The sequence below is a fragment of the Arachis hypogaea genome, chromosome 13, assembly GCF_003086295.3.
Source record: "Arachis hypogaea cultivar Tifrunner chromosome 13, arahy.Tifrunner.gnm2.J5K5, whole genome shotgun sequence".
Lineage (NCBI taxonomy): Eukaryota > Viridiplantae > Streptophyta > Magnoliopsida > Fabales > Fabaceae > Arachis > Arachis hypogaea.
In genome coordinates this window covers 133818619-133838476 of record NC_092048.1, presented here as the reverse complement: position 1 = coordinate 133838476, position 19858 = coordinate 133818619, and the positions used below count along the sequence as shown (strand labels likewise).

At 34.0% G+C, this 19858-nt stretch overlaps 1 protein-coding gene and 1 pseudogene across 1 annotated transcript; one reads left to right on the top strand and one right to left on the bottom strand.

Moving 5' to 3' along the window:
• Positions 1–5865: 5865 nt before the first annotated feature.
• On the bottom strand, positions 5866–6808 carry LOC112735487 (uncharacterized). Its single transcript, XM_025785020.1, has 2 exons — positions 6392–6808; positions 5866–6249 (listed from the first exon to the last, which is right to left on the bottom strand). Exons 1-2 carry the CDS (start codon positions 6806–6808, stop codon positions 5866–5868), a joined length of 801 nt encoding a protein of 266 aa, XP_025640805.1.
• Positions 6809–15712: 8904 nt separating this feature from the next.
• LOC112735486 (PH, RCC1 and FYVE domains-containing protein 1-like) overlaps positions 15713–19858 on the top strand; it is a 12404-nt pseudogene continuing 8258 nt past the window's right edge.

Below are 19858 nucleotides of genomic sequence, written 5' to 3'. Positions count from 1 at the left end.
AGCGTCAAGGAGGCCATAGTACTTCCTTCTAGCAGAAAAATCATTTTGGAGTTTAATAAAGAGTTGCAACCGATCGGTCAGGCGGCTGGATTATTGAGTGGGTTTTTAGGGAATCTGGGTGCTGACTTTCAACATTTTCCCATCAATGAAGACAGTTGGAAGACAATGGACAAAGCTTTAAAGGAACATGCATATGAGACAATTAAGGTATGATATTAAAATTTAGAGTTTATTATGTTAAGTAAAATCATATCAAATTCTTACTTTTTCATTTGTGGACGTGCATCGCATTGTGTCTCAAAATTTTAGTGTACCTTTCGGTATGAGGAGGATGACAAGGGAACAATAAAGCGGGTAATGATCCAAAGGCTAGGAAAAATCTGGAAGGAAGAAAGAAACCACTTGTTTCACAAGGTTTACGACGAGGAAGAGAGTTACGAAGTAAATGCCAAACGTAACCCATCAGGAATAGATGCACAGCAGTGGAGATGGTTCCTTTACTATCGTTTGAAGGAATCTACGAAGGTAATTAATATTAAATTGGTACTCCATTTAATGTTGCAGTTTTTAACATTTTTAATACGTGAATAAAATAATTGATAGAAAGTGATATAATTAAAAAGCCAAACATCAGTCAAATTAGTTTCAAACCTTAAAAAATAAAATCCGTGACACTGTGAAGGCATCATTACTGTATACAATTCATTACATGATAAACTGTATTTGTTTTTTTATTTATAGGAAATGTGCAGACAAAATTCTCTAAATCGGTCGAAGCAACGATATACACATACTGGGGCTCTAAGACAACAGCAAGGCTAAGGGATGAAGAGGTAATTATATGTGTATTATGTTTGATACATAACTTTTTGGTTTGTTATATTCTTTTATAACATGTATGATTGGGTAAATATTTTATGTGGTTGTAGGAGAAAAAACAGCAAAGGCGCATCAGTAGAGGAGAGATGTTTATTATGACTCATAGAAAAAGGGATAGCTCATATATGAATGATGATGCGCGTGTTGTTGGAGTAAGTAGTGGTTAAGAATGATTTACATCTGTTACTCTATTCGTGTTGCTAACTTCAAAAACACATAAACTTAACTCTGGAATGTCTGTAGGAAGCAATTGCGAGTATCGAGAGCCAAGGTGGAACCTCGAAGGAGATTTCTGTTACTGATTCGCTTGCGCAAGTCCTTGGAAAGGAGCATTCAGGGCGAGTTCGGGGGTTAGGTTTTGGACCATGTCCAAGCGAAATTATTCGTAATACTCCACAATCGAACCCTAGAGTGCAAATTGAGGAGTATCAGAGAAAAATTACAGAATTGAAGGAAGTGGCAGCAGAACAAAAGGCAGAGATTACAGAATTGAAGGCAGCAGCAGCAGAACATAAGGCAGCAGCAACAGAACATAAGGCAGAGGCAGCAGAGGACAAGGCAAAGATACAGATAATGGAGAACTTGGTGAAATACATCATCTAACAGCAAGGACATACTTTGCCACCTGAAATTGATGCACAGCTGAAGTCTTTGGGGAGTGGAGCAAAATAGGGATCTTAAACACAATTTTTTTTCCTTTGTGAACAGTATACTTTGAGAAGTATTTGTTATTAACTATTTTCGTTTGTGATCTATATATATCAGTTAGAATACCACATCATTGTGTTTTAAGTCAAGTATTTTTTTTACTGTAATAGCAAACATAATCAGTTAAATTAATACGTAATATTTTAAAATTAAAAGATTTTTTAAATATTGATTGTGATATGAAAACAAAATTCAAATAATCAATTTAAATAAAAATAAAATTGAACTTTTAGCGGCGGTTACTATGGGACGACGCAAAATCCTGACTGTTAACAAAATTAAATAGCGGCGGTTATCTACCCGCCGCGAAATGGGTCTAAAATCAGTTCTGGAAGATAGCAGCGGTTGCTAACCGCCGCAAAATACTTTCAACGCTAAACACAGTTTGGCAGCGGTTATTCCGGCGGTCGTAAAAAATCGCCGCTAAAAGTTTACCGACGCCCATACTGCCAGCGGTCAACCAACCGTTGCAAAATGTCTCGCGGCGGTCAGAAAACCGCCGCCATCCGAGGTTCCAACCGCCGCCATCTGTCACGTTTGTTGTAGTATATAGCTAGGGTCGGAGGATGTTTAGGATAAAATTAAACATTCAAAAATATGTTGAGAATGTTATTTTTTTATTAAATAAAAGTATTTAAAGTATATATATAGGACTTTAATTCATGCATAATATTATTGTAATATAATGTATGTTATTACGAAATATAAACAATTCATAAAAACTAATGAGAATATATAATTTAAAGTTAAAATTTTAATTGATGTTTTATTCTCGTTTATAAAGATTATTTTGAATAATTTCATATGTAATCCGATTGATTTAGAAAATCAAGAGATTTGTATAACTATTAGTTGTCTTCTATGTAAACTGAAAATAAAAAAGATTGTTAGAAAATTTATAAAGATTCAAATTTCAGGTTTTAGATTTAAATAATCGAAAGAGATTCATATAAATTTTTAAAAATAAGATGACAAGATAATTTAAGTTGAAAAATATGATTTGACTCACTTAAAAAACATAGAACTTATCTTTTGTGTGTATAGATATTTGATATATGAGTATTGCTACATGTATATTAAAATCAACTATTAAAATTAGTTATTAGTATAAGATACATGTTAGAATATAAATATATATTAAAAATAAATTAAACTATATATATTTATACATAAATATATAAATATATTAATGACTGATTTTAGTGTATAAATAATATTTTTTTTAGAAATATATACCACGGAGCAATAAAAACCATGGAACACGGAGCAATATCAAGATGAAATATTATTATTCAATTCATATAAAATAGAAGGAAAAGATAATTAAACACCTTTAATTTACTTGTTTGCCTTTTAATTTTGGATTTTAAGCATTGGTACAATCTTCAAAGATTCCTATATAATAAGAGCTATTGAGCTACCTAGTCTTTTAGAGAGACAAATTAAAGTTGCTTTTGGATAAATAATCTTTTTTAGTTAAGATATGTTACTAATCTCTTTTGGTTAGTTTAGCATTGGTTGGAGTCAGAGGTAGGTGTCCGTACTACATACTTATATTGTTTTCGCATTTCAGGGATTGTTTATTACTAAATAATGTTAATTTGACATGTTTTAATAATAATAATAATAATTTTGGAAGCTAATTACCGGGACATGCAGGGATGAAGCCTCAGACAATTAAAGAAAGTGATGACACAACTTTTCACATTTTCATACAAATTAAATTAAATATATTTCAGTTTGGTGTTTCAAATCTTTTAATTGAGAAAAATTCAAAAGTTAACAGAATGTATTATTTTTGGTAAATACTGTTAGTTATTAGTCTAATTTTTTTGTTTAATAATTTAATAATATATTTTCAATTCACATATTTAAATATTATTGACTAATTATAGTTAAAAAATAATAAATTTTATAATTTTTTGTTGTTAAATTGTACCTTATATTTATTTTTTTTTGTCTTTTGCGTGCCCCAGCTACAATTTACTAACTCTACCACGGTTCGATTTTTTCCATCACAAAAAGAATCCTTGTGGGGGTTATATTATTACATTCATCAATAGTCAAAAGCTAATGGTTTCAATCATTAAAAGATAAAGGATCTCTTGAATAAGAAATGCTATGAATTTGAGTTGATGATTGATGAATAAAAAACTGGTTTAATTATTTACCTTTTGTTATTTGATAAAGAATAGATAATCATTATTGTAGGAGAATTTGATAACATTGTTATTGTGTATCTTCGTCACTTTTATATCCTTAATTAATATATATAAAATGTCATTGCATTTTCTTTACATTACTTATGTAGTTATGTATGCCTAATATAATTATGTATATCAGCATATGAACCCTATGTATATATTATTCACGTCCATTTTTTTTAAAAGAGAAAATTAAATTACACATATATGATTAAAAAGTATCTCTATCAAGATTTGTATTATTAATATACGGTATTTACTAGTTGTTAATTAACTGGTACCATACAAACATTGCTTTATTTGGAATTTAATTATGGCGATGTAATATTAAATAGGAAAGGAGATAATTGGAAGAAACTAAGGTACACAATAATTTATTTGACAAAATTATTTCTTCAATTATAGCTTACTAAACCCTAATTTTGGTGAAATTTAGAAGTTGAACATTGAATCATTGATACACTACTCAAGACCAGCTATATATCAATGCTTAACAATTAACATGATGGAACCGTTCTTTCATACCCTATATTGAGAATGAATTTTTTCCTTCTCCCTTCTGTATATGACTATATGATAAAGCACATATCCACGGTTTGTTATAGAGCATTAATTAAGACAATTTGTGAAAAAAATATTTAAAAGATATTAAAAATCAGTCTAAATTAATAAAAAATTATCTTATTTTATATTCATTAGTTACCATCAAAGTAAATATATAAGGTTAGATATTAGATTAAATAAAATAATTTTAGATTATTATTTCTTTAATATTATTAATTTATGTGAAGAATAAACTACCATTTATATTCATAAATTTTATGAACGCTGTCAAAAATATCCATCAAACAAAAAAAATTAATATTGTACTCATGGAAGATAGGTTCCGTATAACAAAAGTACCAAAATTCTAATTTTTTGTTGACTTTTTTAATAAAATTCTCCGATTACCCCCACCCTTTATCTTCTTTCTCAAATTTCAAACTTTCACAACTCTTTTTTTTTGAAAGAAAAAAGTTCAACACAACAAGTGGAGCATAAGAAGACAACAAATAGAAACAATCAAGAACAGATAAAACAAGCAACCAACGCAAAGAACACTAATAGAGCAATGTATGTATATATGGTATCATCTTCTATCTTACTTGTTGATCCTTCAACTATATATGGTAGATATCCTTCCACGTTCCCCCTCCCCCAAACAGGTAACACCTGGGATGACAACATCACATTTGGGTTCAGGTTGTTACAAGAGCAAATCACATTCTTCTATAAGGAACAATCATCCTTCGAAAAACGCTACCACCACTTAAATAGAAGGGCTGTGTTACACACCATGGCATCCTCGACACCCAACCCACCAAACTTTTTGGGAGCTTACACCACCTCCCACCTCACCATTGCATACCATTCCTACCATCCTCCTTATTCCATAGAAATCTTCTCTGTAAGAAAATCAGTTTCTCTACAACAGCCTTTGGCATTTTATATAAACTCAAATAATAGACAGGGAGGCTGTTCAATACAGATTTAATAAGCACCAACTTACCGACTTTATTGAGAACCTTGGCTTTCCATGTGCTAATCTCCTCTACTTTTTCTATAATGGGCTTCAAAGTCTTCACCAACCTCGGATTCGCTCCTAACGGGATTCTCAAGTATTTCACTGGAAGAGAGGCTACCTTACAGCCCAGCACGCGATACATACGTTGTACCCACTGATCATCACAGTTAATTGGAATCAAGCTAGCTTTTTCAAAATTAACACTCAACCCCAACATTAGCTCAAAACAATGAAGGATCCTTCTGTAATTCTTAATGGTCTCTTCCTCTGAGGGGCAGAACAGAACAATATCATCCGCAAACTGAAGATGCAACAACTCAACATGATCTCTACCCACCAGTAATGGTGATATGCGCTCGTTTCTTACCGCCTCCCCAAACATCTTATGTAGAACATCAACGACAAGTACAAACAAAAATGGAGACAATGGATCACCCTGTCGCAGACCCCTTTCCATATTAAATGGCTTAGATGACGATCCGTTTATCAGTACTGACATAGAACACGTACTTACACACTACATAACCCAACTCCTCCATCTTCGTCCAAAACCCATCTTTTGCAACACAAGGTGCACAATGCTCCACTTGACTCTGTTATATGCTTTCTGGAAGCTAGCTTTATTATCACCGCTTCCTTCTTCCTCAATTTAATCCATTGAATAGTTTCGCATGCGATAAGAGCCCCGTCATGAATCTTTCGCCCCTTGACAAAAGCACTCTGTGTCTCACCTACTAGCGATGGCATTATTGCTTGCATCCTCCTAACCAGCATTTTCGAAACGACTTTATACACACAATTTACCATGTTGATCGGCCTTAGATCTTTTATTTCCTTTGCACCAGTAAATTTAAGGGCCAGCGCCACCCAAGTGAGATTAACATCCGCCAGTAACTTGAAAGTCAGGAAAAAACCAGACATCACTGCCATGAATTCAGAGCTAATTTTAGCCCAACACCTTGTTATGAAGTTCATGTCGTATCCATCACTTCCTGAAAGCCTTGGATGATTCACAATCCTACACTGCTTCTCTAACCTCTTCAAGAGTTGGTTGCACCTCCAAAGCCGAAGCATCCTCTTCACCAATCATTTCCACTAGACCGTCCCTGAACCCCACCAAAGGAGACTCCTCCTGACGATACAAGTTCTTATAAAAGTCCCAAGTCGCAATTTTAATTCTAGCTTGATTTCTTATCGATCTTCCATTAATGAGTAGCGCATCAATCCTATTGTTTCTCCTTCTCGCAGAAGCTAAGTTGTGGAAGTATCTTGTGTTCTTATCAATGTCCATTGCATGTCTAGAGAGCGACATCTGCTTCCAATGTAGTTCCTTCCTTACATACCATTTCTCACAGCAAACCACAAGCGCCCTTCTTCTTGCCTCCACTATTCCATCATAAACATCATCACCCACCATGTCATCAATCTTCTTAATCTCTTCCTCAAACTTCATGATTTTTTTGTCCATGTCACCAAAATTATCTTTATACCATCTTTCCAGATGAACTATCAAGGCCTTCAATTTATCCATGAATTGCGCCTCACCTAGTCCTCTCCATTCTTCCCTGACCATCCTCAGGAAACCTTCGTGTGTAAACTACAAGTGAAGACTTCGGAACGGCCTCGACCCATCTCTTTGCCTCTTATCTTCCACTATAATAGGACAGTGATCAGACAAATCCCTTGGACCACCTTGTAACCAAGTCTCTGAAAACTTCTCAAGCCAGTCCAGGCTAACCAGTACCCTATCAATACAGCTACAGGATCGACCTCTGAACCATGTAAACTTGTGGTCAATAATCGAAAAGTCCACCACACTCATGTCATGCATCTAATTCTTGAAGTCTTCGACTGACAAGGATAAACTATCAGTGCCTCATCTTTCTTCCACCTGTACAATCTCATTAAAGTCTCCCATGAAGCAACAGGGAACCTGGCATAACCTAGTTATGTAACTCAACTCCTCCCACACAACAAGCTTCTCATCTCTAACATGTACACCATAAACCAAAATAAAAGCACAATTAAAATTATTCTTCAACAACTCTCCTTCGACACACAACCATCTCTCCCCTTTATAACTATTTTTTATTTTAAAAAATTCATCATCCCATATTAACAACAACCCACCAGATGCACCATCACACTCAACATAGTCCCACCCTGCATAACTATTCTCCCAAATTTTTGGTATATCAAATTTAGTCACTAACTGTCTTTTAGTCTCCACCAAACCTAACATGTTTAATCTATATTTTCTCTTCGGGTCCTTTACCATCCTCAACTTTCCGTCACCCCTCAACCCCCTAACATTCCAAGAACTATAAATCATTTTAATAAATTATTACACACCTTTTTGTGAGTTTCGGGTCTACTCCATCTAACTTTTACCTTTTGTTTTGCCAACCTTCTTTTTTGAGAAATTTCTTCATTCTATTGTTGGAGAATAGCCATAATGTCATCTTCTTCGTTATATTGCTCTACTCCTTACTTTCTTGCTAAATCCCAAGTCCTTTTATTTTCTAACAATTGCTCATCCAATGTTAAACACTCATTGTCACTGGCTTCATCCTCGTTGACATGTGCTGTGCCCCCTCAGAGTGTCATTATCATTGTAGCCATCTTCGTCATTTAGTACCAGTATATTTTTTGTCACTAATCGCTTCCATTAGCAGCCCTGTATTGCCAATTCCTTGACTAATGCTACCACTGTGCTCAGAGTCATCATCATCACCGTGTCTGTTATTAGATCCCTCTTCCGCACCCTCCTCCCCTTGTAGCCCAATAGCCCCTCCATCACATTTTAATCCTCTGCAACCCTCCGCCTCCACCGCTCGTCTCCCTCTCCCTCTCCCAGCCTCCTTAACCCCCCCATCATGTGCCAATTCCGATGCACCGACAAAGGATTGAGATTCATATTCTTCTTGGATCAACTGCAATGTCAACCTTCCCTCACCATCGTGGTTAATTTAGCCTCCATCTCCCCGGTTCGCTCCACCACCGTTCGCCGAGCCAGCGCCCCCAACTTGTGTAATGGCCACCGCGACGCCACTATACCAACCGCCGCAAGATGTTCTTCTCCAGGGTATGTTCATGCTTCTCCCAGCCTTGAGATCGCATCCCCCAATTCACGAAGATCCCTAGGCATGGAGGCATCATTGTTCGTTGCGGCACTCCCATGATGGATCATTCTCGATTGACCCGCTTGCTTGACGACCCGCCCAGGACAGGCGTGATCCGGTTGCCTCAATCCCAGCCCAGTACACCCTTCCGCAACAGCAACTTGATTAAGTGCTTTGGAGCTTGGGCCTTCATGGCCCAACATGTTATTGCTGCCTCCTTTTCGATTGGTGGGCCTTATTTTAGGTTCAACCCAATTAATATTTGCAACCTCTATACCCAGCCCATTAGATCTACAACTATAATCCTAGGGAATAGTTTGCTCATAATTCACTTCATTACTCACCTCATATCCCACTAAATCTATCATGCCTTCAATACCACCATTATTAGGATGATACATTACCAATTTCATTTGATTGAGTCTTAAATATTCATAACTCCACTCGTTCAAAATTATTTCTAAATTTACCAATCTACCCTCTTCTTCAACCTCCTCCCGCAACACCTCGATTACCACTTTCGCTGCCTGATCTGCACTTTCTATCGAATTTGTTGATCTTTGCGACGATATAGCTACATCATCACAAACCCTTGTAGATATGATCTTATGGTGATCACATCTTCCCTCATCATCTCCCACAATATCCAACTTACAATTCACTCCATGTGTTTCGCGTCCCATCTCTTTCACCAAAACGTCAAATCCGCTAGTGCCTATTGTGATATGGACCCATTCATTGATCACGTCCATCACACAGGTATCGATTTCTACACAGCCGTCACTAAAGAAAATGCATGATTTCGTCACGTTATCACACCCAACCACCTCCCCTCATTGGCTCCCTATTATGCTGAAAGTATTCGCAAGCCATGCATGTAACGGAACCCCAAAGCATTCTAGCCACACTCTTCGAGTTTCGCTTTTCTCCGACTCGTCCCACCTCCATACACTATGAAACAACTGTAGTAGGCTATTCATTTTGAATGTGTAAGTCTCTTCTGCATTCAACAGACTGTCAAAGGTCTACAGAGCTTTATATGCTCCCATTTCGCGCACCTGAAAGATGCTGGTGATAGTGAGAATTGCGAAAATTTTAGGAAGATAAAAGGTAGGGGTAATTTAGGAATTTTATTAAAAACTAAATAAAAATTTAAGGTTTAGGTACTTTTGTCACACGAAACCCATCTTTCAATGTTAGTTTTCTTGTTTGATGGGTACTTTGTGAGTGTTCTCAAAGTTCATAGGTACAAATGATAGTTTATTCTTTGTATGAAAGTTTTGGATTTGCTTGATTTTTGCACCTGCCTTCTTTTTTTCTTTATTTGTCTTATGCTATTTTTTAACTTTTGAGGTTTACCAAGTATCGAATTCTAGACTTTTTGAACATAGAACTTTAATACGATGTCATAAAATCATTTATTCTAACAATTTAAATTAATAGAAAGAAATAATATGAATAGTTATATATTTAACATACTTAAACATATAAAATCTACTATATTATTAGAATTAAAACTAGCTTAGTGAATGTTTAATTAGGGTTATCCTATGGTTAGAAATGAAAAATAATATATCTTTAATAAACTTATTTTATTGGTAACTAAGGAGAAGTGAATACTTAGCTTTAACAGTTTCAACTATCAAGAAACTAGAACTAAAGTCAAACTAGTTCCGCCGCTTTCTTTGAAAGGAAGGGTTCAAATTTGAAAATGATATGATTATACATAGAAATGCAATTTAATTAACCATAAGGAAGGGTTTTCACTTTCAGTTAATTGCTTAGGAGCGACATATTAACTTTTTCCTAACCTCTATATAGTGTATAGACATCAATTCAAGCAACTTACCCCTTAATTATTATATGGATATTCTACTTTTTGGATTTCTTTTACCATACAAAAAATTATTTTTCTAAAAAAATTATTCAAATTTTAATTTTTGAGATACGATTTTTTTTTTAATATTTGAGTTAAATTCATTGTATTTCCGATGAACCTCATTATATTAATAAGGTTCGCCATATCTTTAATATATTCCGACGAACTTTACATTGAGTTCTTTTAAATATAAAATATAGTGAAAAAAGCATTTAATTTTTCAAAATTTTATTTCACATTTTTAACTCTCTTTATTCTCATTCTTTCTTCTGTTGCTAAGGTTATTTTTTTGGACATTATTAAAGATTTTGATCTCTTTAGTTAAATCAAATAATTATTCTGTTGTTTAATTTTTTTTAATCGGTTTGTAGTTGTTATGTTTATCATTTTTTATGTTTTCGTTTCACATTTTCACTGTATTCGTTTTCATTCTTTCTTATCTTGTCAAGATTATTTTTTTGGAGGCTCAATTTTTTTGTTATGAAACCCATAAATGTGATGTGCCTGGATATGAAAATAGGGCGTGTTAGACCAAATTGTGGGACAGCTTTATGTGAGCGGCAGGAGTTAGAACTCGGACCCTGCGAGTTCTATGTTGGCAAAAATTGCTTAATAAATCGGAAGGTCCGATTTGACAAGCGCTGAAATTTGAATTTCACAGCATGTAAATCGGACTGTGTGTTTTGTATATATATATGAATTTTTGTATGAATTCGTATTCTTAACTACAACTCGGACCGTCCGACAAACTATGAAAAACTCATATGGTCCAATTTGTGGTATTCTGACACCACACACAGGTCAAATACCTCTTTTCTCCATAACTGCGTCCAACCCAATATTTACCTCCATATTAAAATTAAAAAGCGTTTTTTTGGGCATCGCTAAAATTATTGATTTCTTGAGTTTTTCAGTTTTAAGTAATTCTGTTATATGTTTATCTTTTAGCAAATAAAGGCGTGCATGTTTATTTTCTCAATGATGTAGTGTATGTAGGTTAATTTTATTATTGTAGTAGCTAGCTAGCTAGGTTGGGGGGTTGCAGTTTGCACCTGCAAACTATAAATAAGTTGAAAAATGTGGGCAATATAGAAATTAATATTTAGGGTTAACGTACACACCAAATGTCTCTTAAAGTTTTCTTTTAAATTTAATTTACTATTGCTTGTGCCAAAGAATGTTCGTTCCTTCTTTGGATCATACTGAAGTTATTTGTATTACTTATTGCTTAAGGCAAGTTCAATTTGATTGAATGTCTCCAAGCAAAAACAGAGTCCGACAATTACGTTTTTTTTTTTTTTTTTCCTCATTAGTAACTTTTACTCCTTCAATAAATTAAAGGATGCTTGTGGAATTTAATCATACTATTATATATATATATGAGGCAATATATTTATTTGATACAAAATTTATCATAAATATGCCAGGTATAGCTAATTATTATTACCCTATTAAATAATTTGCAGATTTATCGGGTGAATTATTATTAGCGTGAGTTGTCAAAAAAATAAATAGGCAAGTATCCAGAATCCAGATAATAACTAGGTAAATAGTCAATAATAATGAATAATATCATATCACATATATAGCATTTACCTTCAATATATTTTGTTGTTGCCTTTTTTTTCCCTTGGAATATATTAGTATTTAACCATTTCTATAGAGTACCTACAGTATGGCATTGACTGAGGACAATCACCTATATCATTCTGTTTCCAAAAGGGACAGGTTGACCCTGTGATTCTGTGAATAAATAATTAATTCCACATATAGATATTTGCTGATAATTTAATTTATTTTATTTTATTTAGAGTCATTTTTTTTTAAAGGTAAAGGAGTAATGTCCTTTGCATGAAGGACATGACAATGAATTACAATTCACTGTGAAAAAGAAGGATAGGAAACATGTAAACAAGTAAAGAGAATCTGCAATGTGACCAGGTTGATGTTATATATAGAAAGGAATTTAGCAAAAAAATAAAAGCAGCCCCCCTCCCTTTCCTTTTTTTTTTTTTACTGTTTTGTGGATGTGAGATTTTTGAAAGGACTAAAAGATACACATACTCATTTATTCATTCATTTTTCAAATTTCAAATGTGAAAAAAAAAAACACAAAAGATGTGGAAAAAGAGAAGAACAAGAGCCAGAAAACTATAATTTTTATTTAATTTTGGTGTAACCAAAGTATTTAATAATTAATTTTATTTATAAATAAATTTATAAGCATTATAAATTTTATAGATAAAAAATAATAATATATATATAAAAGTAAAACAAAGAAAAAAAGGACCAAAATCTCAGCAAAGGTCAAGATGAACTGTCCATGGGACCTACATGGTAGACAAAACTGGCAGAGTTAATATGACTTTAGTGAACCTAACTTTGGAAGCAAATGATAATAATAAAAAAAAAAGTCAATCTAATCTCTCTTGCATAGATGATAGATCTGTATTTCATTCTCAAGTTTCAACTACCTAGCTACAATTCTACCATTTTCCTGTGCTTTTTATTTGTAAACTATCATTTTCTCTCTCATTTCTCAATTGGATCATGCTATAATATATATATATTTTACTAAAACAGTACTATACTACAATACAAGGACCATTGAGTAGGTATTTTACTTGTTAATCGGAAGCAATAATTGGAACAAGAATCCTAAGTCACATTTTTTCTTGAGGCCCTTTTATAAACTTAGCAATTAGCATAATAGTCAATTAAAAGGTGACATAGCCCACCATTTGGACACTAATTTTGCCATGCTAATGAAATTTACAGTAGGCAAATCTTATATTGCAGGCTCGTTTGTTTGCGTTTTCAAGATAAATAAAATATTTTTTTTTTAAATAAGTACTCATTTTATTGTTTAGAAGTCAGTTTTTTTTTTTTTTTGAAAAAATAGAAACTTGCTTATGCTAAAACTAAAAGAAAAATCAATTGAAGAAGGAAAAAAACTGCAAAAATATTAAATTATCAATTTATTTTCATATATTTTTTCTTAAAAATATCTATTTAAAAGTTTAAAAAATCCTAACACAATTAGTATATTCTATTAAAAATTTATGTAACTATTTGATTTTATACCAACAAGTAAATATATAATAAAAATAATTATACTTTTTAATTTTTTTTTAAATATCATGTTGTGTAAAATATTTTTTTATGACATTAATTGTAATTAGAAAAGTATAGAAAAACAAGAACTGAACAACTCAATTAATAATTATTAATTTAAATTATTTTTTAAATTTAAAATTTAATTAATTGATATTAATGATATTTTTGAATTAAAACTTATTCTAATTTATTTTCACTTTCACTCATCATTCATCACACAAAACTACAAATCATAATTTCTCTTTTCAATATCCCACGCTGCCGCGGTTTCATCGTGCCACTGTAGCGCTGCCGCTGCACCGTCCTCGCATGCCATCGTCAGTCGTCCTTGTATTCTTTTCCGTCACTTCATCTGCCGTTTGCGCAGGACAGCCACCATCGCGCTTCTACTTCACCCACTTTGCGTTCCATCGTGAATCGTCCCTGCAGCACTCGCACCCACTTCGTTGCCCGACGCATCCTCGTCGCTTGCGACTCCCCATTGCTCCCCACTTGCACCCTACGGCTCTCCATCCGTCGTGATGCAGTCACCACCAGGCCTCTTTCACTCACAATGCCTGGCCTTTGTGGCTTCCTCCTCGCAACGCACCACCGCGAGTCCCCCACCGTCCATGCAACGCTATCGCCGGCTACCATGCGGCTCTTCTCCTCCTCCTCCTATTTGGTTTTGAACGATTCTTTTTAACTAGTTTTTTATGTTTCTTTTTCCTAAATTTCGGAGGATTTTTTTATTAGTTTTGGATGATTCTTTTCTTTTTTATATATTTTGCATGTTTTTTTATTTCCTTAAGATTTTGATGATTCTTTATCTTATATTTTGGTGTTTTTGTTTTTTGGAGTTTCAAAGTTTTTTTTGGAAAGAGGAATTAGAATTTGTGTAATAAATATTAAAATGTGAATCAAAGTAATAAGAAATAATTAATAATTATTAGTTTTGTATCTTTTAAAAAAAATTTTAAATAATCACTAATTAATAATTAATTAATATAAAATACAATTTAAAAATATTTGTTAATTTGTTACTGTTAGACCTGATAGTTCTCTAGTGGGATTGTACTTAATTTTATATAAAAATATTTATATATTTATATCATATTAAAATAATTAATTATTTATATAAAATATTTTTTTATTTTAATTTATGATTTGAGGAAAAAATAGCCCTCTTAATTACACAAACAAGTGCCGGATTCTCTTGTCCCTAGAAAGACCATTATTATCTAAATTCACTGCTGATTGGTCAAATTGATAAGAAAAGATAATAATTTCTCCTTTTTATGAACTCTTGCTAATTGGAATCCACCTTTGGAACAAATTAAAGTAGGTCCCCCCTCCCTCCTCCCCGTCCTTCTGCCATGGTGAAAAAAAAAAGTGGCCAATGCCAAAAAATGGAATGCATGTACATTAAGGAAAATTGGACTGTTTCTGCATCACATGATTATTAGTATTAGACTATTGTATGTATTATATTAAATGTCACTCACTGTATATAAGTTTTAACCCTCCCCAGTTCCCACCATAAAAAATAAATATTTGTGACATTTAAAAATTCAAAATTCAAAAACATCACATTTGTAAATTGTAATGTACGAGCAGTACCACAAAAGTTTATAGGTCCTGTAATTACGGTTTGACCCCCCTTCCCTTAACCTTTTGTGAGAAAGACAAGAAAGAGTGAGCTTTGCCCAAAAGAAGAAAATGGCATCTTGTTACTGCTATGCTATGCATAATGCATGATTGTAGGGTGTAATATTAGTATTTATGATGATAAATGGGAAAATAAATAAATGAAATAAAAACAAGTAAGAAAAAGGCAAGATATATAAGGACAATAAATGAGATGTGGTAAGAATAATAGTGTGTGTTAGTGTTACTGCTTCCACCTCTTTTCTTCTTTTTTATACAAGAAAATGGTGTACACGTGCATATGGTTTTAAGTTCTCAGTTTCATAGGCCCCTCTCTTCTTTTTCTCTCTCAAAAATGGCACGAATTTCCAAGTGAACACACAGTGAATCAATGGATGAACCAAACAGATTCAACTGTTTAAGTTAATAAAGCTAAGAGAAAAGAAACCTCTCTTCTTCTCTTCTCTTCTTCTTCTTCCAACTCTGTCTATGCTCTCTTCTATTCTCTTCTGACTTTGTTCAGACACTTCACTCAAAAAAAAAAAAAACAAAGAGAAAGAGAGAGATATTATATTCTGTTCTTGCATTCTAGAGTATTTGTGCAACTATGATAAGGTTTCAGTTTCTTCACTTCTGTTTCCGTTGTCTTCTTCCATTCATTCTTCTTCTTTAATGAAACTAACTGCAACAACAACAACCATGACAATGGAAGAAGACTCCTTAGCTGCACTTCCATTTGACAGAGCTGTTGAACAGGTTCAATTTCCTCTTTACATTTTCTCTCTACACTTCAAAGTTTAGAATTTTTCCTTCTTAGCTCTGATTTTTTTTTCTTTCAATTTTGAATTCCTCATTTTCCTTTCTGGCAATGCCATTGGCTGAGTTTATGATATCACTTCTGATTATTCCAGTTTTAGTTTCAATTTTGAATACTATATAGGATTGGGAATTAATCATCTTTTCTGTTTACATCAATTTTCTTACAACATAAGAATCCATTGAGGCATGTTAATGTTCTTTCAAAACCAGAATTCTTTCTTCTCTCTCTTTCTCTCTCTCTCTCATTTTAGTGTATATATATATATGCACACATTCCATGTCAGTGTGGATCATCATGAAAGGTAGACTTTAGTGTTTGTTCTTTGGAATTGCCAATGTGAAATGATATTTATTTTTGTTTTTTCGGTATTTCCTTTGTGCAATAGTTTCTACTGTTTGTTTACCTTCCTTTCTGACAAACTTCAAAATTGTTTTTTTCCCCCTTTTTCTTAATTTATTAATTATTTCTGTTCAGGCAATTGTATCTATAAAGAAAGGTGCATATTTACTAAAGTGTGGTCGCAGAGGAAAACCAAAGCTCTGCCCTTTCAGACTTTCCCCGGTAATAGGCATATTTGTGATGACACATTATTTCAATAATTTCTTTGCTTCTTCTGATAATTTCTTAATGATATGTGGCCTATGATTTTCATTATATTCTGTTCTTCAAATTTGTTATATAAACATTAAATTTAGAGGTTTCGAAATCTTCCCCCTGTTAGATTCTCAATGGTCTCACTAGTGATTGAAACTTGTATTTGTTGTTTTTTATTGTTTTTTATTTTTACTGTTAACTACTAAATCCATAATGCTATCTTCAAATTAAAGTCTACTTTGATCTGGAAACTATAGTTGCTTGCAATGCTAAATACTACTATCTATGAAGTTTCTTTAATTATGATGAAGATGTTAACATGTCTTCTCCCCTGATTATAGGATGAGAGGAATTTGATTTGGTACTCAGGGCAGCAGGAAAAGCATTTGCGATTGAGTTCGGTTTCGAAGATTATTCAAGGGCAGGGAAATGTATGTAACAAACATCCATGGCCATGCTACCTTCTTGCTTGATGAATTTTCCAGATGAACCTGAAGTTTTGGTCTAATAATACAACACTAATCCTTTTTCAGATAAGGTGCCAAAGGCAAAATGAAGCTGAAAAGGAGTGCCATTCATTTCGCTAATCTATGCTGACAGTGAACACTCTCTTGATCTGGTAATATTTGTGATTAGCACATTGCATATAATATAACTGTATTTGTTTCTTATATCCATATATCATTTATTTATTTATGTTAAATGTAGATATGCAAGGACAAAGCACAGGCTACTACTTGGTTTGTTGGATTGAGAGCTGTGATTTCTCGGTGCCAGCATCCTCGACCTTTCAGTAGTTTAAGAAGCTGCAAAGGGGTTCAGAGTTGTGTCAGTAGTCCGGCCGGAATATTACGAAGAAAGAAAAATCTTGGCCTCCTGGATGATACCTCCCAATTTGCTCAGGTTATAGACATATTCCATGTATCTACCTTAGCTATTTATAAAGATTTGAGAAATCAATCTCAATTGCTGGTTGATAATTCTGAGTTCCATATACAGAAAATTATAATCCTAGTTTTTATTCTTATATAATAAAACTAAGACATGTTGCTTTTTGCAGTTATGTTTGACATGCAACAAATTATTAGTCTTTCATGTACTGACATGGTGGAAATTTTCCTTTCACCTTGTTGAATGGTTTGGTAGCCTGTTATACTCTCGGTTCCTTTCACATTTGGTGCTTCTTCAATATCTTGAAAATAAATGAATGTGAAACAGAATTATTTTTGGAGTGATTGGATTATAGTTTAGATAGAAAATTAGGAGTATCATTGTGGAATTGAATGGTATATTTCAGACAGAGTAGAATATAGAAGAAATGAATCAGATAAAAGAGAAGAATATAATTAGGAAGAAGAGAGTTCTAAGGCATTTACAAATTCCATAATGAATGTTATAATACCTAACTCCTATTTAAACTATTTCTATCAATGTCTAATATCTTATTCTATTTCTAAGTCCAATTATGCTCATTACAAAATGTATAATTTTCATAGAAGACTGAATGTGACTTTCACTTTTGATTTCATTTTGAAGGTACATAGTGTATGCGCAAGTCCCACTTTGTCACTCTCAGAAAGGTGTTTTTCTGATGGCTTATCATATACATCTGATAAGTTTTATCCATCAACACCTTTCCTTTCCAGTGCAAATGACATGATTGATAATTCTGTCCCAAGTTCTCCATATATTGATCCAGATACTCCTATTAAGATCGAAACACACGTCTCAACAAGGAGCACAAGAATTTGTCCTGCAGGTCTATGTTGAACCCCGCCACACCACTCATAAGAAACAACAATGCATTGAAGGATGTAATGGTTTGGGGTGGAGGGATTGGAGGTCTTGTAGGGATTGTAAATGAAAGGTTTGTGAACCAACATGGAATATATTCTTTAGTTCCAAAGTTGCTAGAATCCACTATGATGTTAGATGTACAAAATATAGCTTTAGGAGGAAAACATGCTGCCTTGGTAACAAAAGAAGGGGAAGTGTTTTGTTGGGGTCAAGGGAAGTGGGGAAGGTGGGGCAAAAAATGATATAGACACTAGCTCCCCGAAAATAGTCGATTCTCTAATGGTGTTCATATAAAACAGGTAACCTGTGGTGAGTATCATACATGTGCTTTGACAGATTCTGGTGAAGTATATGCATGGGGAATGATGTTTGTTGTTCGGATTGGTTAATGAAGGCCGGATAAAAATCAATGGATACCACATAAACTTTCAGGTCCTCTAGATGGTATTAGCATTTCAAGCATTGCTTGTGGAGAATGGCACACTGCCATTGTCTCTAGCTGTGGAAAATTATTTACATATGGAGATGGTACCTTCGGAGTTCTTGGCCATGGCAATCTTCAGAGCTGTTCTCGACCGAAACATGTTGAGTCTCTTAGTGGTCTAAAGGTGAGGTCTGTTGCTTGTGGTTCATGGCATACAGCTGCAATTGTGGAAGTCATGGTTTGATCACTTTCGTATAATACTCCTACGGGCAAGCTGTTTACTTGGGGAGATGCAGATGAAGGGAGGCTTGGTCATGCAGATAATGGAAACAAGCTTGTGCCGACTTGTGTTTCACAACTCGTTGACTATGATTTTGTTCAAGTAAGTTGTGGAAGAATGTTGACTGTAGCACTTACTAATATGGCAAGGTATTTGCAATGGAAGCGCGAGATATGGACAGCCGGAAATCCTCACGCCAGAGATAGAGCAGTAATGGTTGAAGGACAGCTTAAACAAGAGTTTGTTAAAGTGATTTCGGCTGGTTCATATCATGTTGCTGTTTTGACTTCGGCCGGGAGTGTCTATACATGGGGCAAAGGTGAAAATGGTCAACTTGGACTAGGTGATAGCGAAGACAGATACACGCCTTCTTTTGTTGAGGCTCTAAGAGACAGGCAAGTAGAAACAATAACTGTGGATCAAGTTTCACGGCTGCAATCTGTTTGCACAGACCCGATTTCTATCAGTGACCAGTCAGCTTGTAGTGGGTGTAGGCTGCCGTTTGGATTCACAAGGAAGAAGCATAAACTGTTTATGATTGTGGCCTTCATTTCTGCCGCGCTTGTAGTAGTAAAAAGGTTATAAATGCTTCTCTAGCCCCAAGTAAGAGCAAGGCCTTTCGAGTTTGTGATCAGTGCTATGATAGAAGGCAAGGAAGTACACATTCAGCAGTGGCTTTGAAGTCTAGAAAATTGCAACTCCCAGCAGCTGCACAGACTTCCTGATCTGACTGAAGATAGAGGAGAGACAACTATGCACAGGGTCCTCTCTTGACGCTCGGCCAATCATGTTATAGGAAAAGCATGCCCAGTGGAAGAAAGGATGGAAAAAACAAGAGACAGCA